This window comes from Micropterus dolomieu, linkage group LG07, assembly GCF_021292245.1.
Source record: "Micropterus dolomieu isolate WLL.071019.BEF.003 ecotype Adirondacks linkage group LG07, ASM2129224v1, whole genome shotgun sequence".
NCBI classification, from domain to species: Eukaryota; Metazoa; Chordata; class Actinopteri; order Centrarchiformes; family Centrarchidae; genus Micropterus; species Micropterus dolomieu.
In genome coordinates this window covers 31,377,403-31,404,079 of record NC_060156.1, presented here as the reverse complement: position 1 = coordinate 31,404,079, position 26,677 = coordinate 31,377,403, and the positions used below count along the sequence as shown (strand labels likewise).

The 26,677-nt window shown below is 43.5% G+C and overlaps 1 protein-coding gene across 6 annotated transcripts in view; it reads left to right on the top strand.

Annotated features, from left to right (window-relative positions):
* pde9aa (phosphodiesterase 9aa) overlaps positions 1–26,677 on the top strand; it is a 114,494-nt gene that overhangs the window by 80,447 nt on the left and 7,370 nt on the right. For 5 of the 6 annotated variants that reach the window (XM_046053288.1, XM_046053289.1, XM_046053291.1 and 2 more), the window contains 9 exons: positions 7,402–7,486; positions 11,001–11,061; positions 11,667–11,741; positions 11,854–11,928; positions 16,628–16,714; positions 16,946–17,050; positions 18,172–18,254; positions 18,390–18,546; positions 22,781–22,894. In XM_046053288.1, the coding sequence (XP_045909244.1) occupies positions 7,402–7,486; positions 11,001–11,061; positions 11,667–11,741; positions 11,854–11,928; positions 16,628–16,714; positions 16,946–17,050; positions 18,172–18,254; positions 18,390–18,546; positions 22,781–22,894 (842 nt within the window). The remainder of the gene's footprint in view (positions 1–7,401; positions 7,487–11,000; positions 11,062–11,666; positions 11,742–11,853; positions 11,929–16,627; positions 16,715–16,945; positions 17,051–18,171; positions 18,255–18,389; positions 18,547–22,780; positions 22,895–26,677) is intronic. The other variant, XM_046053290.1, reaches the window with a different exon arrangement.

Below are 26,677 nucleotides of genomic sequence, written 5' to 3'. Positions count from 1 at the left end.
TGTAGTGTAAAAGCGCTTTGCGTGGTCAAAAAGCCCAGAAAGGCACTATACAAATACAGAGCGTTTAGTATGTTGTACTAGGAGCATAATTAGTTAGTGGTGTTTCTGTGATCACATTTCCCATGCATCCTTTTGTTGTTCTGTTATTATAAGTTGTTATTATTATTATTGGTAGCACTTTATAATAACTACACACTGTGAACCATATGTTAAGTATTAGTACATTTTTAATTTATCATTTATAAATCATTGTTCTTATGTTAATATACATTAGTAAGTAATTTACAAACATAGTTATACATGTTGTTTTCTTTATTAATAAGCTCATCTATAATGTGCTTAATAATTGTATTTTCATACTTTATACATGATCGCTTCACTATTTATAAATGAAGTATTATTTTAATGACAAACCATTTATCATTTGAAAAGTTTTGATACTTTCGGTATTAAGTAAAGGGCGGTTTTGCGCCCGTCCCATAGATGAAGGAGGGTGGGGTGACGAGATTCAGTGTGGCTTTATGTATGCTTTTTCTTAACTGTGATTAAACTGTCTTATAGTAAATAATAATGACAATTAAACTTTCTCAGTAGCAAGCTGTTTCAAATGCGTGAGTGATTATTTTATGCTATTCTTTTCGTTCTTGTGAGGCTCTTAAGGACAGCAATAACCTGACTTGTTGCCAGAGAGGAGAAAAAGAGCATTTATTTTATTGAAGTAACATGGCGACTTACATAGAAAGGAGAAAAAAGCTACTTAAAATTGTCTCCTATTAGGATAGTAAATAAGATGACATCTATCTCATCTTAAATCACATGCTAATGTCTGACGCTCAGCTGTCACAGGATAAAACCGGAAAAAAGACTTTGGCCCAGAGTTACACACAGCTGTCGCAGACTTGAGATAAAAGCGTGGCTATGTAGATCCGATGTTGTTTTATCCCTTCCTATACTTTAGTCTATACTATACATTAATGTTATCAGGTAGAGGTGAACTAAATGATGCTAAGAACAGACGCCGTAGTTAGTGAATCTGGTCGGGCTATGTGTGAAAAAACAAAACAGATGGCAATCACAGAGAGGTGACAATCATATGTGTGAGTGATTTTCTTATTGATCGGGGATTTGCGCTCTTGTTTGATTCTTCTTATAGACTGAGGTCTTGTAAATCAAAGGACAATGATTGGAGTAACAATTAAGCTTTCTCAACGATTGAAGTAATCTACGGCTCTCTGACTCTGATCTAACTCTGACAACTGCACCTGTGCTGGCATTCTATGACCCGAAGAAGAGGATCATATTTATTTATTCATTCCATTATTTACGCTGGGACAATCAACCGGCGTGCAATGAATGTCGGGATACCTGGTGCTGCGAAGGATCCAGCTGTTGGATCCTCCAAACGGACGAAAAGAAGGGGATGTTGAAATGGGACAGCCTAGTCGCATCGACTGTGACGTATTCGGTCTTCAAATGCAGCCTTTGAAGGATGCTGTCCATGAATTGAGACACAGCTGGAGTGTCGACAGATGCCTCATAGAATGGAATTGGTGCAGTAATTTTACTAGCTGGAAACCAGTGGCCTACGCATCCAGATCCATGACAGAGAATGAATGTAGATATGCTCAAATAGAAAAAGAATGCCTGGGATTTGTGTTTGGCCTGGAGCGGTTCCACAGCTTCACTGTAGAAACGGAGTGTATGAGCAACAGGGGGCATGATATTGCATTGTGTTGTTAAGGCTGATGCTGGCCTGAGGTAATTTAAAGTTCCTGTATTGATGCAGACAGGTGTTATAAATTGAAGTATAGGAGCAAACAGTTTTTAACTGTGCTCAGATTATGTTTTTTATTTTACTTTATGTCTTTACTTTATTTATGACATAGTATTATTTGAAGTGGACGCTGTAAGGATGCAGGAATTAAACGCCTTAAACTGCAAACTATTGGAAAAGACTGGACATTGTTTTTCTGAGTACACGTTCAAAACAATTACCAATTAGCAACCAATAGCAGCTAAAGTATAGGATGGTCACTACACAGACAATTGGGGGCTTATCCCAGCCCAGAAATATTTCATGTTGTTTATTGGGGAAGTGTTTTTATTTATATAAAAGGAAACCTACACATGTACACAAAGGCCTATTTCTCTCATATTCACAAATCACAAATCTGTCAAAATCTGTTAGTAAGCAATTCTCCTTTGCCGAGATAATCCACCTCACATGTGTGGCATATCAGGATGCTGAGCAGACAGCATTGGGATTGCAAAGGTGTGCCTTAGGCTGGCCACGATAAAGCTAGCACGAAGAATAAAACCACAGAGTTTGTTCAAGAAAGGTAGCAGTTTATTTCATAAATAACAATGAACAAAATGCATGTGTGTTTTCTTCATTTGCTTTAGTTTTTACAGTGGCCCTGAGGGTCACAACAACATCTCACACAATACAATGTGGTGTTTTGTAAAATGTGAAATGTCATGCTTTGTGAACTGTTGTTTTCTGAAATGTCTGTTTTGTGGAATGTTGTATTTGTATTTCCTAAAAGAAAAATATGTTCCACAAGCAAAAAAAGATTATTATTATTACTGAAAAAAACAATTAAATTAAAAATGAACTGAATTCAAAATATTAGATTAGAAGATATATTTCCAGCAACTTAAATTCAGATCAAATTCTACTTCCCGGTGTTGTGGTCAATTCAAATTAAAATTCCCTGTTTTGATTTAAACTATAATTTCTAAATCCTGCCATCTTGAAAACAAACCTGCAAACTTCAAATGAACAACATAAAAGTCTCGTGAAAAATTGTGGAAAAATTATCTCCGGTTTTCATCCCACTCTCCCTATCTGGCTGTACTGTAGTAGTAGTTTCAGATCTGACGCACAGCCACTTCACACAAGCATGCCAATTGCCTGGATACCTGGTCGCTAAGGCAACAGAGTAGTGCCCACACAGATCTCCATCCTCTCATCACTTTGGTCGCTATGGGAGCTGGAAGAGACCTTTTCTGTTTCAGTAGAAAGAGGTGGATTTATGAACGAGAGAGAAGGAGCCATGAGGACAAGAGGCAGATAGAGGACTACACAAGTCAGATAAAGATATATATCATCACAGAGTATGGTCTAGACCTGCTCTTTTATGAAAAGCGCTCTGAGATAACTGTTGTTGTGATTTGGCGCTATATAAATAAAATTTAAATGAACGACAGACAGCTGTAAATGCTAGTGGACGTCAGCTGCAGGCTCAGTGAGTGGGATTTGCTTATTTCAGAGCGAGGCCAGTGCACAGCTGCAGGATCTGTTTCCCTCTCTCATTCTCCAGTCCCCCTGCTGCCTTTCTTTGATTCTCTCTACTTGTATTTAAAAGAACTAATTGAGCATCATGAGGCACTCGGTATGGTTTCAGCATAATGTCACCATCATATATCTGCTGGGGCACTGATAGGCTGAAACATCAAACCTACAAAACTAATGCTCTAGTCCATACTACTGTGGGTTTTGGGTCAGCTTTTTTAAGCCCTCAAAATGCAACACAGCAACAAGTGACTGAGTGTTATCATTATCTAACATGTCATTTCACTAGATGACAAGATGATTTTGTTGGATCTCTGCTCTGATTAGCTACTGTAATAATTTTTGCATGTGATAGATTGAGACACCGCTTGGGCCTCACAATCATCACATGGGACTTTCATACATATATGGGACTGCCCAAAAGTACATTCCTTTCGCTAGGAGATTGTATGCACCATTTCCACCTTGACAAATGACACCTTCTGATGATCCAGGGTTTAATCTTAAATGACACCTTACAAAAAACAGAATATGGCTTACTGGTATGTTGGACGATAAAGAAACTCATCATCCAACGTTAGAAATCTCCATAAACTTAAGCCTCCTTGGATTGCTGTTTCCCTTGTTCCAAAACAGTAGCTGTCTGTCTTGTGAGCTGACGCACCCTGTGTTGTCCGTGCTGAGCGCAGACATCAAGTTGGCTAACAGACACTTCTGTTTTCCTGCCGATCCGGCATCTCCACGCTGCCTCGGATGAAACCCCGGGTCGGCGGAAGACGCCAACTCCCTCGAGCATATTGCCGGCGCTGTCGGCTGACACCTGACATCTCAAACAAGTGATAAAAGAACAGAGGCATAGCTGTGCTAGCACGCCAAGCTATTAGCCTCTCAGAGCTAAGTGTAAACACGGAAGTAATACGGAGGGTGCTGGGCTCCCTTGCACTCTGCAAGCTGGCAACCGAGTTGTGGCTGTGGGCACACCACCGCTTCTGCTCTCTCAGAGCGGTGCATGTACCAGGGCCGCTGAACTCAGCAGCGGACATTATGTCGAGAGGGGGACCTCACCCAGGGGAGTGGAGGCTTCACTCCTCAGGTGGTGGAGGAGATATGGCCTCATGCAGTTTGCGTGCAGAGAATCGGCGCATTGTCACCTCTTCTTCTCCCTGAAGAACGACAATCCACCTCTGGGCTGGGACTCTCTGGCCCACCCGTGGCCCCAAGGTCTCCTTTACGCCTTTCCTCCCTTCACTCTCCTCCAGCCTCTTCTCCGAAGAGTGAGGCTGATTCTGGTGGTTCCTCTTTGGCCTCACATGACATGGTTCTCAGCGATCCTGCCACTCTTAGATGGGACGCCGTGGGAACTCCTGCACAGGAGGGACCTGCTGTCGCAGGGAGGAGGGACCTGCTGTTGCAGGCAGCGGTAAGGCCTACCCTTACCGCTGGGGGGTGTTTGCCAAGTGGTGCGGAACTAGACAGGTGGATCCCTACTCTGCGAGAGCACAGGACATCCTGTCGTTTCTGCAGACCCAGCTGGAGGCAGGGAAGTCAGCCGTAACCCTGCGAGGGATGGTGGCGGCATTTAAGGCAGTTCGTGTTGATGCTTCCACACTGAATGAGCAGGACTGACACCCTTATTTCCTGGTTTCTCAGACGCTCTCAGAGGCTGGCGGTTCGTAAGACCAGACCTTCAGTCCCTCTTTGGGATTTGGACGTGGTCCTCGGGGCTCTTCAGCAACCCCCCTTTGAGCCCCTTGGGTCAGCTGATCTGCAGTGGCTCTGCTGTTGTGCCCTGTCAGAGCGCACTCGAGCCCTCAGGCAGACGGACTAGCTCTTCATTTGCTTTGAGTCCAGGAGCCAGGGCAGGCCTCTGTCAAAATTGAGGCTGTCCCACTGGGATGTGGACGCTATTAAGCAGGCGTATGGGTTTTCGGGGGTGCCTATCCCGCCCGGGGCACGAGCGCACTCGACCCGTGGCATTGCTACCTCATGGGCCTTGTGGCAGGGAGCCTCCCTTGTGGCTATATGTGCAGCAGCAACATGGTCGTCTCAGTCCACTTTCACCAGATTCTACCATCTGAATGTGGCAGCCAGCCCCTCCTTTGGTGAACGACTCCTGGGCGTATCTCGTCAGTGAATGACTGCCCTGAAAACATGTTTCACAAGAACTGCCCTGAGTGGCCTCCACGCATTCCTTGGGGCAGTCTTGCATCTTGCCGACTCCCCAGTAGCCCCTCTGCCTCTCAGGCTTGGCCTTTGCGACTTGCGTGGCCTTGACCTGGTTGGTGTATAAATAGTGTACATTTGTAAATAGTTCGTTACTATATGGGCTTGGGTGTCTTAAAGAGTCCATACATATGGAATATGTAACGGTGGAGAGATAGTCTCTCCACTCAGAGAACCAAGGTTACAACGTAACCGACCGTTCTGAGACACAGGAGAAACACAGGAATTACTCAGAGTGCAAGCCATCATCAAAAACATGTTTCACAAGAACATTGGAGACAAAATGGCTGGAGGTACTCTCCCATATGTGGTTATGAATAATTGATTGGTAACCGGTGTGTAGCTCCGTCACCTAACACATACACAAAGAGAAAACATGGAACAGACCCAGAGTCACAGCACTGGCTGTGACAGTTAGCTATAGCAGCAAGAGAGTTGTGAGTATCGCTGTCTCAGCTGGTCTGCTGGCTCTTTGATCGTCTCGTCATCTCTGCAGATTAGCTTACTCCACCTTTAATGTCCTATGTGGGGGAAGATGTGTATATGTATATTTTACATATTCTAATACACATTTAATTGTCTGTTAAGTTCTATGTGTGTAGCATGAAGGGACTACAAACTTTCATTTATCATTATACAACACAAGGTATAATGAGAAATTATACAATATAAACTATCTTGATACCTTTGAAAATTATTTAATGGCCCGTTAATTTAAGTCTTATATTATGTAAATTTTCAAGCTTTTACTTTTATTTTTGGTTTCTACTGGAAACTGTTTACATGCTTTAATGTTCAAACATTCATTTTCTCATACTGTCCATTGCTTTAGCACCTCTATTCACTCTGAGCACTCCTTTTTAGCTCTTGTCTCTTTAAGGCCCCCCTCCTTAAAAGCCCTTGCAAAAATTCTTTCTGCAAATTCCCACAGCCCTGGAGAGGGACAGGACCTATGGTGTATTCCATTTGACATGGAAAGTTCGAATTTCTGAGTCGGGAGAACCTCCCCAACTCAAAACTCAAAATCCAAGATGGCTGCCCCCGGAATGAACAGTAGTGAAAGCTATAGTAACTTATAATTTATTACTAATTTATTGCACATCTGTCTTATTTGTATGTCATTAACTTCAGTCCTGTCAAACTTGCTGTATATGTATAGACATGTTCCTATTTAAATCTGTTCTACTGCAACGCCGTCAGCAGTCATTCACAGTTCCTACCTCCGCGGAAAAGTGTGGAGATAGGGCCTGCTATGATTAAAGTACAAACACTTACTGGTTTTGGGAAAACTGGATCATATTTTATGGATAAAATATTTTCCAGTTTTCCCTCGGTTGTCCTCCGGCTGCTCTGCCTCAACTTTCGGTGATTTACTAAATTTGTTAGTTACTAGTTACTCAAGCCGTAAACTACTGCTAACAGTAGCTGCTGCTGTTAGCTCAGTTAGTCGTGCAGCAAGAAATCCAATGTCCTATTAGCTGATTCTGCAAGGACCAGACGCTTGGAGTGTTGGTGTTTACAACTCTAACATTTGGACCACTGGATTAGTCAGAGCCAGGTGGTAACAGCGGCTAGCTGGCCACTGAGAGCGGTGTATTCAGTATGTGTTAAGTGGGCGGGGCAGTCAATTGCGTTGAAGAAGGTCCTTTGCTAAGCAGATCCGTTCTTGACGTGAAGAAGGGAGGAAAACTCAAAATGTTTGTTTAGAGACGCATTTACAGACTGAGCAGGAGAGAATGTTTTGTCATAGTTTGGGGGTCTCTAGACACACTGGAGACACATTTATGTTGAAAAGCCATGAAAAAGTGCATTTTGTATAAAATGAGATGTTTAACTTCAGTAGGACTAGTGGTGTTTTAATAAATGACTCTGTCTGTCTGTAGTGGAGGGGATGAAGGTGGTGGAGATTGAGAAATGTCGCAACGACATCAAGAAACTCCGTGAGGAGATGGCATCCAGAAACAACAGGTGACAGTAACAACAATTTTCTGCTCAATAACTGAATCTCAGTTGATCATTTAAGTCACTAGCATAGCAAAAGATCGAAACTACAGGTTCAATATTGAATACATAAAAAAGCCACAATGAAACAATCGTGAAAATATAGTGTATAATATATAAATGAGCCAACAATTTTTTTTTTTTTGAAATATCACTTCCTCATTCATATTCATAACAAAATGTTATGCTAAGAGACATTTTTAATTTCATAATGGGATTTCTCACAATGAAACTTTATTTATGCATATATTCACTTATTTCATAACCTCACTTTTCATGGTGTCACATTTAGCTTTTAAGTCTTAGCTTTCACCTCTGCGCATGCTACCTACCTAGCTGGCTTCCCCAATTTGTGAGCTTGGATTACTTTCTTTTTATCGTTTTTCTTTTTTTAATTCTGTCCTGCCCAGCAGCCTGGTATAGAGGAGCTGTTGTTTGGTCAGACAGAATTTGCTATAACAAGAGAGTATTAATATGCTCCTTTGGCCGTTTTATTATATATTTAATTATGTATTAATTTGTCTCCCTGGCCAGACAGGGGGGCAGAAATGGGGGTGGGGGGCACAAAAAGACACCGCAGAGAAAGGACAGCATCTGCAAGACAACAGGGATGGGGGTGGGACAGAGAGGGGGGCTTGGGGAACCCCCCCAGAGCGCAACGGACCCGAGACCACGTTCCCCATGGACAGCCCCGCCCCATTGCGCCATAACGGGGAGCCCCTGCAGCCAGGGAGTGAGACCCCTGGAGAACCAGGGACCAAATCCGAGGACCACCCAGAGGAGATAGAGCGGGTTGCCCGTTAATCGGAAGGTTGGCTGTTCAATCCCCGGCTCCTCCAGGCTGCATGTCAAGTATCCTTGGGCAAGATACTGAACCCAGCCTCTGGTAGCTGTTCTGCCAGTGTATGAATGTTTGAATGTTAGTTTCTGAATGAATGTGTGTGAATGATGAATGCAGATGTAGTGTAAAAGCGCTTTGAGCGTTCAAAAAGACTATACAAATACAGAGCATTTACATTTACCCCGGACAAGGGCCCGGCCCCCTCAGACAGCCTACCACAAGGCACCAGGCCAAGAACCAGCCAAACAACACTGGCCATGTGCACCCGGAACCTCTGCACACCCTCGTCGTGAGAGAGCTGGCAGGGGTCAGCGGCGGGAGCCCCCACAAGGGGGGCCTAGGGACACGCCACCCGCCCTAGACATCCAACCGGAGCACGCCCCCACACCCCTCCCACCCCCCAAACCTGTGTTCATTGTAGCAACAAAACAGAACAACAAAAGCCCCACACACAACTTTACACATTTATCTATTTTATTTCTCCCATCAACTTCTATAATGGTAACAATTAAAGTCGGAGAGAATCAGAGAGTCTGTCAGCAAGAAACACATTTTACATCATTTATCGTCATTTTTATTCAGTCACGTGAGGCTGGTCATTCCTGTGTTTTGACCAAATGGACGAAAATAAAACATAGTAAACACGTAGCATAAGGAGTCGGACAAGTCACTAAACTGAACTAAAGTCTCTGATAACTGTGAGACTTTATTAGTACCAACACTCCATCAAAAGTCTCTACACTTGTTAGAGCCGACTGACAGCTGATCCAGCTGTTTTCAGCTCCCACAGTCACATTAGAAAACAGACGTCGCTTTACGTGACACTTCAGAGGAAACGTCTCATGTCTCTAGAAACATATTTGTAACTGCTAAGCCTAAGCTTAAAGCAGCTGAGGGCTATGCAGAGGGTTGCAAGTAGGCTAGTTGACGAGCTTACCGTGGCCGTTTTGTTCGGTTCAGAAAGAAGGTACCAGGAGTTCAAGTTCTGATTTTTTCTCTGTCATGAGATATATGATTTATTGTTACACAAGGTCTTCAATATCCATTACTGAACAATATGCAGTCTTCATCGACACTGTCACAAAATCAAACAAACAGCCACAGCATTGGTGGCGGTCAAAAACTAGTTGGCTTTTCCGCTCTGGCAACACCTATGTCTGATTGCACCTGCCCTCCTAAGTAGATGAGCCCCAATTAGCTATCCCAGCACCCTAGAACCAACTACAGACCATACCTGGACACAAAACACTGAAATGGCTCCTACAATATTTCCTCATTCCTTATCTCCTTGCTTGGTTTCCTTGCATCTCTCCATGAATCCTCGGTGGGCGGGACAAAGATGCAAGGAAAAGACGCAAGTGAGGGAAACGTGGATGCAATTAAGAGACTTGAGAAGCACCCATAACTGGAGCGGGTAGGCGGAAGAGGTCATAGGGAGGCTAGGCAGGAATGGTCCTCCCCACTGAGAGGTTCCTGACTGGCCACAGCATTCAACCCCGTACCCCTCCCCTCTATTTAGCATGAAAGTGAAGAGCCCTTGCGTTAGCTAGCTCCTGTTGGCTTGAGTGACCATAGAGAAAGTCTATATGTCATTTTAATCTTCACAGAGTTGTGTGCCTTTCTCTGAGGAACATCTTTAGATTCAAAAGTGGGAAAAGTACCTCTGAATTAACCGCGTCACCTGCTAAAACTGATCTTTTCACTTTAATACTCAGGGATTAACCAAGCTCACAACCCACTCTAGCTAGTTAGCTAGCTAGGTAGATAGCATGTGCAGCCTTGATAAGCTAATACCATAAAATGAGACCTTAACTTCAGTGTCTGTATTTAGTTACAGTAGCCTCTGGTTGGTTGATTCAGAATGACTGTCTGCTTAAGCTAACACAAGTGGTCATGTGATTGGCGTGATGTGAAAGGTGAGAATGCAGTGACGAAACCACTGTCAGGAGAGGGCACATGAAATTACAAGTAGCATTTTTTTATAAAATAATAATTAACAAAAAAACACAAATTCACTGTAGTAATTCTTTGAATTATTTCATAAAGTATTGGTTCTTTTATATATTGTACACAATTAATTCATATTATTTATTTCATGACATCTTTTATTTATTTAATATTTAACACTTGGGGTTTTGTTCTCTGAACGTTCTCTGGTTCCAGCTTCTCCAAAGTGAGTGTTGGCTACTTTTCTCTTTTTTTGTATTATTGTAAATGGAACACAGTGTCTTTGGCTTTCATACTGATGTCACCTTGGGCTCTGGGAACTTGTGATAAACATTTTGTAAAATTGTTTTGATGATTTGTAGACTACAAGATAAATCAATTAATCAAAGGATGACAGATTATTATATAATGAAAATAATTATTAGTTAAGGTAGGTATTAGGTTTTACTAGCAGTAGTATTAATGGTCATGTTAATAACTAGAAGTTGTAGAAGCAATTGAGAAAGTAAGGCTGGTGAAGATTCAATGATATAATTTTTACATTGGAGATTGAGGTAATTTTACTAACTATTTATTATATATAATTACATTTGATATATGTACAATTATTTCAGAAGTAGTATATTATGTACCATTATTGTTGTTATTATTGCCTTTTCTCTGTTGCCTCAAGCTGTTTTTATTTCTTTTCAGTAACTTCCTGGAAGACAATAAGAAGCTGACTCCTCGCAGAGACGTACCCTCCTACCCTAAGGTAAGGTTTTCCTAGAAAGACTCTACCACGCACTGTTCACTCCACTTTGTGTTAGCCTGGTTAGTCTGGTGATGTCACCTGTACTAAGAAATACCACATCTCCATTGTGGTTCCAGGAAGCAGACAGAACAAAGGTTTGTTCTCAAACATGAGGTTCCCTGTGTATGTCAAAAACCAAACCAAATCTATTTCATTTCGCAGTGGAAATGTGACAGTTATGTTAATGTACGTAACTGGCCAATTTTGTAGATGTTGATTAGGTTTAGTCCATGTCTGTTTCCAGAAATCAGTCAATCAGTGCAGTGCAGTAGGTCAATTTGAAATAATCATCTCATCTCTATCCTGAAACACTCTCTGAGAAAACGCCAGTGAATCCATAAAATGTTTGCACACAGTGACAAGTTGTAATTTAGAAATGTTGACAGCTAGTGCTTCCTTTAGTATAGCTGCCAATGATATTTGATAACTGAAAATAAATTTGAATAGTCTCTCTGTAGTGGGAAACAGCAGTCCAGCAAGAATTTAGGAATGAATTACAGTAGGTGTGTGTAGTGGTGCCCCTTAGCCAGGCAGACAGGGTTAACTGCAAGCTCTGTTGTCTGCAGTACATGCTGTCACAACAGACCATAGACGGCCTCAAAAAACCCACCTTCGACGTCTGGCTGTGGGAGGCCAATGAGGTAAGACTGACCAGCTCGCTGAACTGACTCAACCACAATTCCCCTCTCTCCTCTCCCTGTGCCCCGTCTGCCCTGCTGTCCTTTGTCTGTGTGTGTGTGTGTGTGTGTGTAGTACCACCTGTCTAAGGAGACAGTAGCAGCTCTAAGATTGCCTTCATTCGATGCTTGGCAGTGGGAACCCAATGAGGTGAGACCCATGCCCTCATTAATCTACTGATTAAGTTTTCATCAAGGATAGGCTAATAACCATTAATTATTACTGATTAATCTACTAATGATGAAGTTATTAGTAGTCTAAAGATCTTTGTAGGAAGTAGAAAATAAAACAACTGTAACTGTGAGCTGGCTGATATTACCTACCCCAAACTGACAAAAAAACCTGTTAAACCCAGGTGCACGTGATTTAAAATCATTCTCATATGATTTAGCATTGCCCTTCTAAAACATTGTTGGACTCTTGATGAACAGTTTCATAAAAGGTTTTTTTTCCCCACACATTGTTTGTCAAAATGGCAACTACATTCCCCATAATGCAACTGCACCACTGACAATTGGGTTGGAGATTCTGGTGTGTTATGCTACTAGAGGCTAAGTGACCCTTAAACCCTGGCCCTCTCACCTCATCAGCCCAACTTTACCGTGTCCTCTCCTATAGTACCGCAAACGTTACTGTGAAAATTCCTGCTGTAACACAATTTTCAACCTACAGCATGCTGGCACCCAACATTATATCCATTATGTTTATATTGTGTTTTTAGCTAACATAAACTCATTATATTACAGTCTAGACCTGCTCTATGAAAAGTGCAATGAGATAACTTTTGTTATGAATTGGCACTATATAAATAAAATGGAACTGAATTTAATTAAAATATAGCAAGTGAAAAGGCTGAGGGAGACGTGCCTCTAATGACTGCCTCCATTCTGTGCCATGAAAGTGCCAAAAGATGCATTATTCAATGGAACTGCGTGAAAAATAAAAGCAGTCTGGGTGTGAAATCACTGATAAACACTAAGAAATAACTGTTTGTGTGAAAGTGTGTGTTGCACTCATGAGTAGCTGATCTGCTGTTAACAAGGCATTTCATTTATCTAGTTACAGAGTAGTTTACATGTCGGTACTGCACCACACCGGGACAAACTGACACAATATCTTTTATAGAAGGAGAGGGATAACATCACGTGTTACATTCACCAAATTTACAAGAGGGGACAAACAATCATGAATCTGTCATAGACTGTGCTGGAGGACAGAGATCCAGTCTCATTGAGCATAACAAGAACGTAATAAAAATACCAGCTATAAACACAAAGGCAAGATTGGACAGTTTTATACCAGGTGTAAATGGAGTGTTTGAGAAATCGTCTCGGGTTACGTATGTAACCCTTGTTCCCCGAGAAGGGGAACGAGACACTGCGTTGGTGACGACACTATGGGAACGCCCCTGGGCGTGGCAGGGCTGAACTATGAATGAAACTAATCCAATCCTATTGGTATTACTAGAACGGTAGTGTGTGACGGCGTAACCGGAGGGGGTATATAAGCACGCTGGCACATAGGACACATTAGCCTTTTCTATGAAGCAATGCACTCCAGGCGGGGTGAGGTGTGGCGGACCAACGCAGTGTCTCGTTCCCCTTCTCGGGGAACAAGGGTTATATACGTAACCCGAGACGTTCCCCTTCGAGGGAACTCGAACTGCGTCGGTGACGACACTATGGGAACGAGAAACCCACTTAGGCCGCACCGAAACCCCGCCTGCCCCCAGCGTGCAGAACCTGACGGCACGACTAGGAGGAGAGTGCATGGGTGCCGGGTGCAGAAGGCAGGTCCAGACTGTAAAACCGGATAAAAGTGTGAGGTGTGGCCCAGCCAGCCGCATCACACAAATCCTGGAGTGACATCCCTGCGAGGAGGGCCCTAGAAGCCGCCATGCCTCGAGTAGAGTGCGCCCTTACGGCCATAGGTGAAGGCGCACCTGATAGGCCAGGGAAATAGTCTGAACGATCCAGTTGCTGATGGTGTGTTTAGAAACGGGGAGCCCAGCCTTTGGGGACCCGAAACACACCAGCAACTGGTCTGCTTTCCTCCACCGGGAAGACCTCAGAGTGTAAATACTCAGTGCTCTGACAGGGCAGAGCAGATGAAGTCTCCCGTCCTCCGCCGTCACATGAGGTGGGGGATGAAACGCCTGCAGCACCGTGGACCCTGCCGAACTGGCCGGAACCTTAGGGACATAACCTGGACAAGGGTGCAAGATGGCCCTGACCCTCCCCGGGGCAAACTCCAGGCATTGGGGAGACACCGAAAGTGCCTGGAGATCCCCCACCCTCCTCAGAGAGGTGATGGCGAGGAGAAAGGTCATCTTAAGGGTCAGGTACATGGCCTCAGCCGACTCCAGGGGTTCAAAGGGGGCCTCAGCCAGCGCTTCGAGAACCACTGCCAGGTCCCAGGTGGGAACCCTGGAACGAGTCACGGGTCTCAAATAATTGTTCGGCAACAGATTGCTCCCAACACTGGACCTTGGGACAGGAACCAAGGCTTCCTCCATACAGACAGGGAACGAAGGCATCCGCTCGTAACCCGTATCAGACGGAGCGGATTTCCCCTCCGGGAGAATCCCTTGGATTTTAGCCACCACTGCAGGGCTCTCATGTGCAGTAGTCCGGAAGGTATTATACTGGACGCTGCTGCCAGAAGACCCAACACCCTCTGAAAGTGTTTTACAGTGATGGCACAGCCTAAATGCACTCTGGTCACTGAGGATAAAATGGACTCGATGCGTGCGGGAGACAGGTGGGCCCGCATCGTCGTTGAGTCCCACACCACCCCTAGGAACGCAGTCCGTTGGTGAGCCGCAGCCCCTAACGCTGAAGGTGGGCGAGGACGACATCTCGATGCCGAACCTCTAACTCTCGAGACTGGGCCAGGACGCCACATATGGGCCAGGTATGCGGATGCCCTGGAGCCTCAATGGAGCCAGAGCTGCATCCATGCATTTGGTGAACGTGCGGGGAGATAGTGCTAGGCCGAACAGAAGAACCCGATACTGGTAAGCCGTGCCCACGAGGCGAACCTCAGGAACTTCCTGTGAGAGGGACGGATGGAGATGTGGAAATAAGCGTCTTGCAGATCTATCGTGACAAACCAATCCTCGGATTGGATGTGACTGATGATGGCTGGGATGGTAAGCATCCTGAACCTGAATCTCCTCAGAGATTGGTTCAGGGACCACAAATCCAAAATCGGACGCAATCCTCCGTCCTTCTTGGGGACCAGGAAGTATCGGCTGTAAAAGCCGGCTTCTCTGACTGGTAGGGAAATTAATTCTGTGGCCCCTTTCTTCAGCAGAGAGCGGACTTCCTGTCCCAACATCTGGCTCTGTTCTGTGTGTACTGTAGTCCCGACCATCCCGCAGAATCTGGGGGGGCGAACCCGGAACTGCAGCCTGTAGCCATCTACTACTGTGCGGAGGACCCACGGGGAAATGTTCGCGAGGCTTCGCCAAGCTTCCGCGAACTTCGCCAAGGGGACCATCGGGGCTGGTGGCCGGTGTCCCGCGGGAATCCCCGGTGGCGCCCTGAAGCGGAGGACCGCCAGGGAAGGCTCGCCGGTGAACCACGGTTTGTGAGCCCAGTCGTGTTCCGGCTGCTGCCCCTCAGGGCAGACAGATCGGCGAGGGCCTGCCGGCGGCTAGCGTGTCCCGAGCGCTGAAGTGGTGGGAGAAGGGGGAGGAGGCGGGGGGGTGGTGGTGGGTCCCCCTACTCGAGGTCTCAGGACCTCTTCCCCCGGGCCCGCCGAGACTGAATGACGGTCCTCAGATCCGTCTTCCCGGGGGGCTGTGGGCGAGAGCGCCATCTTGCGTCCCAGGTTGGTTGAGGGGGATCCCGCGAAGCGACGCTCTGCTTCTGGCTGTGGGGGTAGGTGCTGGATGAAGGCTGCGTCCGCCTTTCCTGAGCCGTCGTGGTCCTGGAGTCTGACCAGCGGGGGAGATATCGCTCAAATGCCTCTCCCTGAGTTTTGGCGTGCTGGAACCTGTTGACAACAGCATCCACTGCTTCGCCAAACAGGCCAGAAGGCGAGAGGGGCACATCCAGGAGCCCTCTCCTTCCCCTGGATGCCTGATAGGTTGAGCCACAGATGGCGCTCCGTAGCCACCAAAGCCGCCATGGATCGGCCGATGGAACGGGCCGTTTCCTTGGTCACACGGAGAGCCAAGTCCGTCGCTCTACGGAGCTCCGTCAGCGCATCCGACCATCCTCTAGGAACAGAGCCGCTCGAGACCTTAGCACCCTCAGGGGCAGGTCCTCGCAATGGTCGCAGGCAGCCCCCTCGAGAGCCACCTGAGCATGCGACAGGCATGAGACGCACATCCCATGGGTATCACCTTCTGTGATGAAACGCTCACAAGGAAAGACACACTGTCAGAATCGCTTTGACATGATCTGCTGCTTCGTCTCGATGTCAGGTAGGAAAATGGAGCTTCCAAACATAGCCAGAGTGCCTGCTGAATAGAAAGAAGCTAATGTGTCCTATGTGCCGGCGTGCTTATATACCCCCTCCGGTTACGCCGTCCCACACTACCATTCTAGAGTAGTTTTATTCATAGTTCAGCCCTGCCACGCCCAGGGGCGTTCCCATAGTTTCGTCACCGAAGCAGTTCGAGTTCACTCGAAGGGGAACTGTGATGCAGAGGGGATTTAGCACTGCTAAAGGGAGGTCCATTAAGGTTGAGGTGTGAGATTAGTATTTCGAAAAGAAAAAACAAAATACTAAGAATGTTAGCTGTTGGCAAGACAAAAAACTCTCTACTCATCATATGTCCATCTTGTACTTGTATCACTGTATAGAGACATAGCACAGACATGTTCCTTTGTTCTTCCAGATGCTGAGCTGTCTGGAACATATGTACCATGACCTGGGCTTGGTCAAAGACTTCAACATCAACCCCATTACACTCAAGAGATGGCTGGTGAGACGTGGACCCAATACCTTCAGCAAATTCAAATAGTTTTACTGAAACCAGCCAACAACCTCCCATGGTCTGCCGCTTTTCAGACCAGAACAATCTCTCAAAAAACTTTAATGGCCAAAAGCTGATAATACATTTTCACTCTTTTTGTTTGATAAATTTTTGGGATTTATATGGTAAGATACAAGCATGTCTCAAACCTCCTGTCTGTCTTTTTTTCTCGTTATGTAGCTTTGTATTCATGACAACTACAAGAATAACCCCTTCCACAACTTCCGCCACTGTTTCTGTGTCACCCAGATGATGTACAGCATGATCTGCCTCTGCAGCCTACAGGTAACCGACTTCTTAGAGACCTGAGACTTAACTCAACAAGAACTTGACTTGACACTTGAAAACAAAGTTTCAATTAAATTTTATTTATATAGCACCAAATCACATTTGGGGGGGAGGGGCATTAAGGGGAGAGAGGGATGGGGCAGGGGAGCTGCCTACACAAAATACACACAGAGGTACAGACAGTAAAGGTAATGTTGCTATAGCCTGAATGAATAATGGTACAGATATTTACAGTAATGTTAATGATTATAATAACAATAATAACAATAGGACTAGTAACAATAGTTGTAGCAGAGGGTGTCGAGCAGGAACACGGGGGCAGCAGGTGACCCGCAGTCACAGATCCAGACTCCACAGCTCCAGAGCCAGAAACACCTGCAGGAAGTGATAGGAGGAGAGAGGAGAGGGACGAGAAAGCACAAGACTAACACAGCACTACACGGCCGACATGTTGAAATGTCATGACATTTACATTTTTTCTTTTTGGTACATTTCTCAGATCAGAACTGAAATTCAAAAAAGCAATTTCTCATTCTTTTGAACAAATTGCAAATGTTGGACACATTTATGCAAATGAACACCTTGTCATAATCTGTCAAGCATATTTTGTACACGTCAATTAGATTTTTTTATTTGTAAATGTGTCCTGAATTGATGAAGTCGTCTGTTATGATGTGGATGAGAATGAGGCCTGACAGACAGGAACATCAAGTGTGGTCTGTTGACTGTAAAACAGTCTTGTCTTTTAAAAAAATAAAACTCACACACACACTGTATGTGGCAATTTGAGGGTGGAAGATGGGATCACACACACACACACACACACACACACACAGTAGTGCTGTGCCATTAGTGCACATATGGATATCACCTTTTATAAAATACTTAATTGAAGCATTAATTAAGATAAATGTGTGTTTACAGGTGCTGGTCATATTAGAATATCATCAAAAAGTTGATGAACACTTGAAATATATCAGTGTGTGGAATGAATGTATACATTATACAAGTTTCACTTTTTGAATGGAATTACTGAAATAAATCATCTTTTTGATGATATTCTAATTATATGACCAGCACCTGTATATAAATGTATGTTTATATGTGTGTGTTTTTAGGAGAAGTTCACTCAGGTCGACATATTGATTCTCATGACAGCTGCTGTGTGTCATGATCTTGATCACCCCGGATTCAACAACACGTAAGGCAAATGGGCACACACACACACACACACACACACACACTTATGTCTGCCTCTTTCTCACCACTTGCCCTTCTCGGTTCTTCCTCCCATTGCCATCTCAATGTTCTCATTCTGTCCCTCTGTATCTTTCAGGTACCAAATTAACGCCAGAACAGAGCTAGCGGTTCGCTACAACGACATCTCTCCTCTGGAGAACCACCACTGTGCTGTTGCCTTCCAGATCTTCTCTCAGCCCGACTGCAACATCTTCTCCAACTTTGACCCAGAGGCCTTTAAACAGATAAGACAGGTAGGGCTGTGTGTGTGTGTGTGTGTGTGTGTGTGTTGCACTGTACCATGTCTGTATTTATCAGTGTCAGATAGGGCTTTCCTGTTTTACAGGAGTTTTGTCTGATCTAATTTTTACTGTATATTGTGCTGAAACATTCTGAACAGAGAGAAGTTTGGACTTTTTCTGTTTTTGTAGACTTCTATCCAGGGGGGTGGTGGTCAATATTTCTTGAATGACATGATCTTTGTCTTCTGTCTTCTCACCTGAGGGTGGAGGAAAAGAGGTGGGGTGACAGGAAACCCACTGACCATAGGCGGAAATCCAGGGGGGTACAGGGGGGTCCCCCCCTTAAAAACCATCAAATAATATAATGATATATACTTAGAATAATTGTGTAAATAGTAAAACAATACAATCGCAAGCAGGGCAATTAAAGTGCATTTTAAGCTTAGAAAAAGTTCGAGTCCCCCCTCCTTTGACAGTGGTTTAATCCACTGCTCAGTAGTTGTGGAGCTCCAGTAATGTTAAGCAGGCTGGCAGCGCTGTTTTATTCACTTTAAACATTGGATGAACTGATTCTTTTGTCTTTAATACAGATGATGCTGAGTCAATAATAAATTAATCATGACAAAAAGTTATGATTAACAGATTATTTTTCCCATGAGCCCACTATGTTCTTATAACATTACCTAGCTTGTTTGGTAGCTTGTTTAACTGCTTGTTTGATAGTAAGTCACCTTCTACAGCTAGAGATGTGCAAATTGATCAGCTGGGGACTGAAATAGGCCGTTTTGTTTTGCTTATTCGGCTCCAACCGGTGATCGGGACCGGTCACATTGAACGTTACAAACACGGTGCACTGCGCCGTGTTTCGTGTGTGCACAGACAGTAACCTCGTGTCACAGCCACACACACAGGCTAAAACATGTCTTAGGTGTGTGGAAGTTATTCACGAGAGTGAAGAAGATGCACCGCTCACTGCCTATCTGCAGAGAAACACACAGAAAGAGACGCGGTGGACATTGTAAAGTAGGGAGCAGGTAAAGCAACAGTGAACACACAGCTGTTGGTGACGATGTCATTCATATCATGGTGGGCTCTATCGGTAATTAACAACAAGCCTCCTCCACACACGGCTCATCTGCTGCTGTGAAAACGAAATCGCGGGTGAAAATTAAGAAACAGGAGTTCTTTTAAACAACTGCGGAAAAATAAAGTCAGAGCAGACAGAGAGAGACGACAGGTGTGTGCTTGTGTGTCTGATGGGAAAAGCAAGGTGAGCAGATTACTGTAGTTTGTGATTAAACACAAACATAAATTGGAGAATTAGGTAGAATTAAAATGGTGTGCAATTTATTTTCAGCTCCTTCCAGTGAAAATGCTAATGTTATTTTAAAATCATTGTTTCATTATGACCATACAAATGAGACCAGTGAGAATAGCCAACATTTCTACTGGTGCTGATGGGGACCCTAATAAAAATAGATGTTTCCAATAAATAGTTACAAAAATGTTTGTGTATGCTGTCAGTTATAGATCTTAGAAAGAAAGAAAATCGGAATCGGAACCAAAATTAGAATCGGCAGGCACCTTTTAAAAAATCAGTAACTGGAATCAGCCAGGAAAATAATCTGTGCATCTCTTATTACAGCGATAATCCTGTGTGTGAACCAATATTAGGCTGATACCGTATCTACCATTGTGTAGGGTTTTGCGCATTATATATATATATAAAAAAACAATATTCCCCCTCTCAGCCCTTGCGGGGTGGTATGTGTCATCCTCAAGCTCCGGTCCTCTACCAGAGGCCTGGGAGTTTGAGGGTTCTGCGCAGTATTTTAGCTGTTCCTAGGACTGCACTCTTCTGGAGACCTCTGATGTTTTACCTGGAATCTGCTGTAGCCACTTTCCCAGTTTGGGGGTTACAGCCCCCAGTGCTCCACTGGCACCACTGTTGCTCTTACTTTCCACAACTTTTCTAGCTCCTCTTTCAGCCCTTGGTATTTCTCAAGCTTCTCGTGTTCCTTCTTCTTGATGTTGCTGTCGCTTGGGATTGCCACATCTATCACTTCTGCCTTCTTCTGCTGTTTGTCGATCAACACAATGTCTGGTTGGTTAGCCATCACCAGTTTGTCAGTCTGGATCTTGAAGTCCCACAGGATCTTAGCTCGGTCATTCTCAACTACCTTAGAAGGTGTCTTCCATTTTGACCTTGGGACTTCCAGCCCATACTCATGGCAGATGTTCCTGTACACTATGACAGCTACCTGGTTATGGCGTTCATGTACGCAGTGCCTGTCTGCATCTTACACCCTGCTGTTATGTGCTGTACTGTCTCAGGGGCATCCTTGCACAGTCTGCACCTGGGGTCCTGCCTGGTGTGGTAGACCCCAGCCTCTATTGATCTTGTACTGAGTGCCTGTTCTTGTGCCGCCATGATTAGTGCTTCTGTGCTGTCCTTCAGTCCAGCCTTTTCCAGCCACTGGTAGGATTTCTTGATATCAGCCACTTATTCTATTTGTCTGTGGTACATGTCGTGCAGCGGCTTGTCCCTCCATGAAGGTTCTTCATCTCCCTTGTCCTCACCCTCGGGTTTCTGCTACCTGAGGTACTCACTAAGCCCTTCATCTTTGGGGACCATCTTCCTGATGTACTCTTGGATCTTTGTTGTTTCATCCTGGACAGTGGTCTTGACACTCACTAGCCTCAGCCTCCCTCGCTACGCTCGGTGTACAGTCTCAGGGTGCTGGATTTGGGGTGAAACCGTCCGTCTTGATGTCAGTAGCCTCTATCTTCTCCTTCGGCCAGTTTATTATACCAGCGGGGTATCTGATGACTGGTATGTGTTGATGGCTCGGATCTTGTATTTCCCATTCAGCTGACTTTTCAGGACCTGCCTTACTCTCTGTAGGTATTTGGCTGCGGTGGATTTCCTTGCTGCCTCCTCATGGTTTCCGTTAGCCTGCAGCACCCCAAGGTATTTGTAGCTGTCCTGAACATCTGCAATGTGACCGTCTGGTAGTTCAGTCCCCTTGGTTCTGATCATCTTCCCTCTTTTTGATACCATGCGACCACACTTGTCCAGTCCGAACGACATTCCAATGTCGTTGCTGTAGATCCTGGTAGTGTGGATCAGTGAGTCGATGTCTCGCTCATTTCTGGCATACAGCTTGATGTCATCCATGTAGAGGAGCTGACTGATGGTTGTTCCACTTCAGAACCGGTATCCGTCGCCAGTCTTTGTGATAATCTGGCTGAGGGGGTTGACAGGTATATGCCGCACCTGATGGTGACTGGTGCAATTGGCTTTGAGTTGGCTTCCACACTTGTTTTCCACAGCCCCATTGAGTTCTTGATGAAGGCTATTAGTGTCTTGTTGATCTTGTACATTTCCAAGCATTCCAGTATCTATGTATGTGGCAGTGAGTCGTAGGCTTTCTTGTAATCAATCCAGGCGGTGCACAGATTGGTCTGCCAGGTCTTGCAGTCTCGAGTGACTGCTCTATCAACCAGTAGCTGGTGCTTGGCTCCACTGGTATTACTACCAATATCCTTCTGTGCCCTGTCCATGTATTGAGCCATGTGCCTACTAATCGTAGCTGCTATTATGCCTGACAGGATCTTCCATGTTGTGCAGAGGCAGGTTATTGGCTTGTTAGTTGGATGGGATTGTTACATTCTTGTCAGAATGGCCAGAAAAATAATAGCAAGACTTCTCTCTGTGTACTATAAAAATACTATTTTGGCTGTATTATTTGTGTCCCCTTGAAAAATTGCTCCTGAGAAATTTTATGTTTATTGCCCCCCCTACTGACACACATGCACTCTCTGAGAACTGGCATTCCAACTTACATTTAATCTTATTGCAAGTTATCAATTTTCTAAGTAGACATAACATGTACACATTTACCAGTTTTACTTCATTATCTATTCAAAGAGTCTAAACACTGGGCATATTTTCCAGATGAAATATATGACACAAATCATGAATTAGATATTTGGGTACTTTCGTAACTATTAACACCTAAAAGAAATCAGATATGTGTGATTTGTGATCTTGGGCTATATAACTAAACTTTATTTGACAACTAATCTCTCTTATGTTTCACTGGCTCATAAATGCCATGCTGCAAAATATTTTTCAAACTCAAGTTCTAAGGAAAAGGTAACCACCACTACCGCAGTGTCCACACTGTTAATAGGAAAACATGTCCCTTGTATGTGTGTATTAATGAGCTGTACTGTTTTTCAGGGAGCCATCACACTGATCCTGGCCACAGACATGGCAAGACACGGTGAGATCCTGGACTCCTTCAAGCAAAAAGTCGACAATTTTGACTACACAGATGAGGAGCACGTCACCTGTGTAAGAACACTTTCATTCACAAACAAATTCAAATATAAATATAAATTAAAGCTGCAAGCAGCGTTGGGCGGGCCCTCGCACGTGTAGCGTGTCGAGGTGTGAGGCGCCGTGTTGCAGATTCTGGAGCTCTGCCGGTGCAGCTGTGAATGGACGCTGCACAAAGGTGTTAATCATCGCCTCCTGTGCCCCCTTTGTGGCGCTGAATATTGGCATGTAGATGTGTTCGGGGCGTGACTGTTATCAAGCACGTAAAGTATGGTGCAGATGTGAGCATGTACACTCAAGTCACAACAACTTCCGGTTTCATGGCATTCCACGGAAACTCACCATTTGTACAACTTTTAATTGTCAATGACTTTAGAGCAGACAGGGAAAATCTGAAGTCGGTCGGACTAATTCTCTAGGAGTTTGTTAAAGTACAGAGTGTGTAATTCATCCAAAAATTAACCCCGTTTGTTTCCCGTTTTGTTTAGGGCATCGCTCCAAGAGGCTTTTTTGTACATCTGTGCCACAGAAATTTCGTGCATGTAGGTAAAACGCGCCACGGGGGCTGCTTCATTGAAGGTCACTTCCTGTAGCCAGTAGGTGGCCCTATGAGTATGGGTGAATGTACCTTGTTTAAAGTGGAGCGTGGAACTTTGCCGCAACACCACCCCCACGCCATTAACTACAAACTCACAAGTTTTACAACATGGCTTCATCAATGTGTTAAGAGCTTTCTGGGACAGTTCTGAAGTTGATGTGTCCAACCTGCTAGGAGTAGTACATTACAGCGTAAAACGTGTCATTTCCTGTTGCCAGCAGGCGGCGCTGTGACTACAGGTGAATTTTGGCTTGTAGATGGGTTCAGGGCAGGAAGTTTGGTACAGATGTGAGCATTTAGACTTAAGTTATTGCAAATTCCTGTTTTATGGCGAATCATTAATTGTCGACGCCACACCACGGGAACACCGTTCCATGAAAACTCACCGTTTGTACAACTTTTAATTGTCAAGGGGTTTAGAGTGCACAGCACAAATCTGAAATCGGTCGGACTAAATCCCGAGGAGGAGTTTGTTAAAATACGGAGTGTGTAAATTACCAAAAATGACCATTAATACCCAAAATATAACTCATTTAAGGATATTTTAAAAGAAATGCAAAGCCATGGAAAGGAGGTGATTGTTTTAATGTAAACTGGACAGATAAGAAAAGTAGGAAAAAACTGAATAAACTCGAATAAGTAAAACTCAAATTGATCTTGTATTTTCCGATAAACCAGAGAGAATTATCAAATCTTTTAATTTTGTTACAGAAATTTCTGATCACAATCTAGTACTCATTGCGAGGAAGTTAAGTAAGAAAAGGTTTATTTTAAGAAAACACAAGACTTTAGGATACCAAATAAAGACTTGTCCAAATTTTATACAGAATTGAAAAACTCAGATTGGGATAGGTTAACTAGCATTGAAGAAACAAATGTATTTTGTAAGGCTTTTTATATATACTGTCAACAATGTTAAGGATACATTTAGTAAGAAAATAGCTAATAATATAACATATAACATATACACATAATAACAAATATAAACCTACCTTGGTTGACAGAACATATTTGGAATTTGATGAAGAAAAGAGACCATCTACTGAAAAAGGGATTAAAATCTGGCATTGATACTGATACTGGCCTGTCTCTTTAAAGACTACTGTAACAAAGTAGTAAATGAACTTAGGAAGGCGAAAGCAAATTTCTTTATTGACCTAATTAAACAGGCTAAAGGAAATAATAACTTACTCTGGAAATACATTAATAACCTCTCTCGAAAGGAAAATAAAAGTATTAAGTCGTCTTAAGTCTTAAGTCAAAGACTCTGTTCATGCTTTAGCTAAACAATTTGGGATTAGGAAAATCAATATCATACCACCAGATACTATCTACCCTGTTTTTTCTTTAACAGAGGTCTGTGAACAAGAAGTTATGAATGTTTTAAAAGGTTGAAAGTACTCAACAGCTCAGGATATATATGGGATGGATTCCTGCTTGATCAAGAGGAATGCCATAACTTTGTGTTCCTCAGTTACACAGCTGATAACTAACTCTTTTGGACAAGCTGTGTTCCCTGAGAGTTAAAAGCTGCAGTTATCACTCCAATTTTCAAGGGGGGAGACCATTCTGAAATTGCCAACCACAGACCAGTTAGTATCCTTCCAATAACATCTAAGGTAATTGAAAAAGTTGTGACCAAACAGCTAATAAACCATCTGAACTTGGGTCACCATTCTTTGAACGAGGAGCCATCTTTATAGATTTAAAAAAGTCATTTGATACAGTCAATCATAATGTTCTGTTATCTAAATTATCAACTCATAATGTCTCAGCAAATGCTATTGAATGGATAGCTTCATATTTGCGTAATAAACAACAATGTACAAGAATTAAAGGAAGAACCTCTTCATTCTTAGATTGTCTTACTGGTGATCCGTAAGATTCGATTATAGGCCCTCTCTTATTCAGTATCTATATAAATGATCTACCATCCGTCATTTAGGTGTGATTATTGAGAGCGGTCTAACCTTCAAAAAACATATTACAAAAATTGCAAGTAACAGTAAAGTATAATCTGGCTCATTTCAGATTTATAAGAAATCAAATGAGTACAGATGCAGCAAAACTGTACATGTATACTGTATACATGGATACTGTCACATTTTTCATTTTCATATTGTAGCACAACCTGGTCTCAAACAAGTAGTACATTAATGCAACCACTTCAGAATCTGTATAAACAAGCATTGAAAGTCATGGATAAAAAACCTAATTCTCATCATTATTGTAATATAGTCAAAAAGAATAACCTGTTGACTTTTGAAAACTTCCTGTTTATGTCCAATGTTGGGTTAGTATATAAGATCATTCATGACTTAGCACCACAACCTCTTAAACAGTACGTAACAATAAGCAGACCAGGCTCAAGGTTAACAAGAGCTTCCCCTAGAGTTGTGTTAAGTTTCGTTCTACGACATTTGGACAAAACTGCTTTTCAGTAAAGGCAGCTAGGATTTGGAATTCCTTACCTCTGAGTGTCAGAGAATGCAGTACATTCAAAAATTCAAATCTGATCAAAAATCAGGTATGTAGTCATTGAGCTATGAGACGCTGAATGTGGTCAGTATGTTTTTTACTGTGTATATGATAAAATTCTTGTAATGACAGTTTGTTTAGTTTTGTATTTGGATTGTTGATGTTGTGCTTATTATGGTTTTGGGAGGTTTGGTACAAATGAGTCTGTTTTTAATTTGTTAGATTTGGCTTATTTGAATTGGTTGGCATTTATCTATATATCTATATACATACAGTGGGTACGGAAAGTATTCAGACCCCTTTAAATTTTTCACTCTTTGTTTCATTGCAGCCATTTTCCAAAAATCAAAAAAGTTCATTTTATTTCTCAGTAATGTACACTCAGCACCCCATCTTGACAGAAAAAAACAGAAATGTAGAAATTTTTGCAAATTTATTAAAAAAGAAAAACTGAAATATCACATGGTCATAAGTATTCAGACCCTTTGCTCAGTATTTAGTAGAAGCACCCTTTTGATCTAATACAGCCATGAGTCGTTTTGGGAAAGATGCAACAAGTTTTTCACATCTGGATTTGGGTATCCTCTGCCATTCCTCCTTGCAGATCCTCTCCAGTTCTGTCAGGTTGGATGGTAAACGTTGGTGGACAGCCATTTTCAGGTCTCTCCAGAGATGCTCAATTGGGTTTAAGTCAGGGCTCTGGCTGGGCCATTCAAGAACAG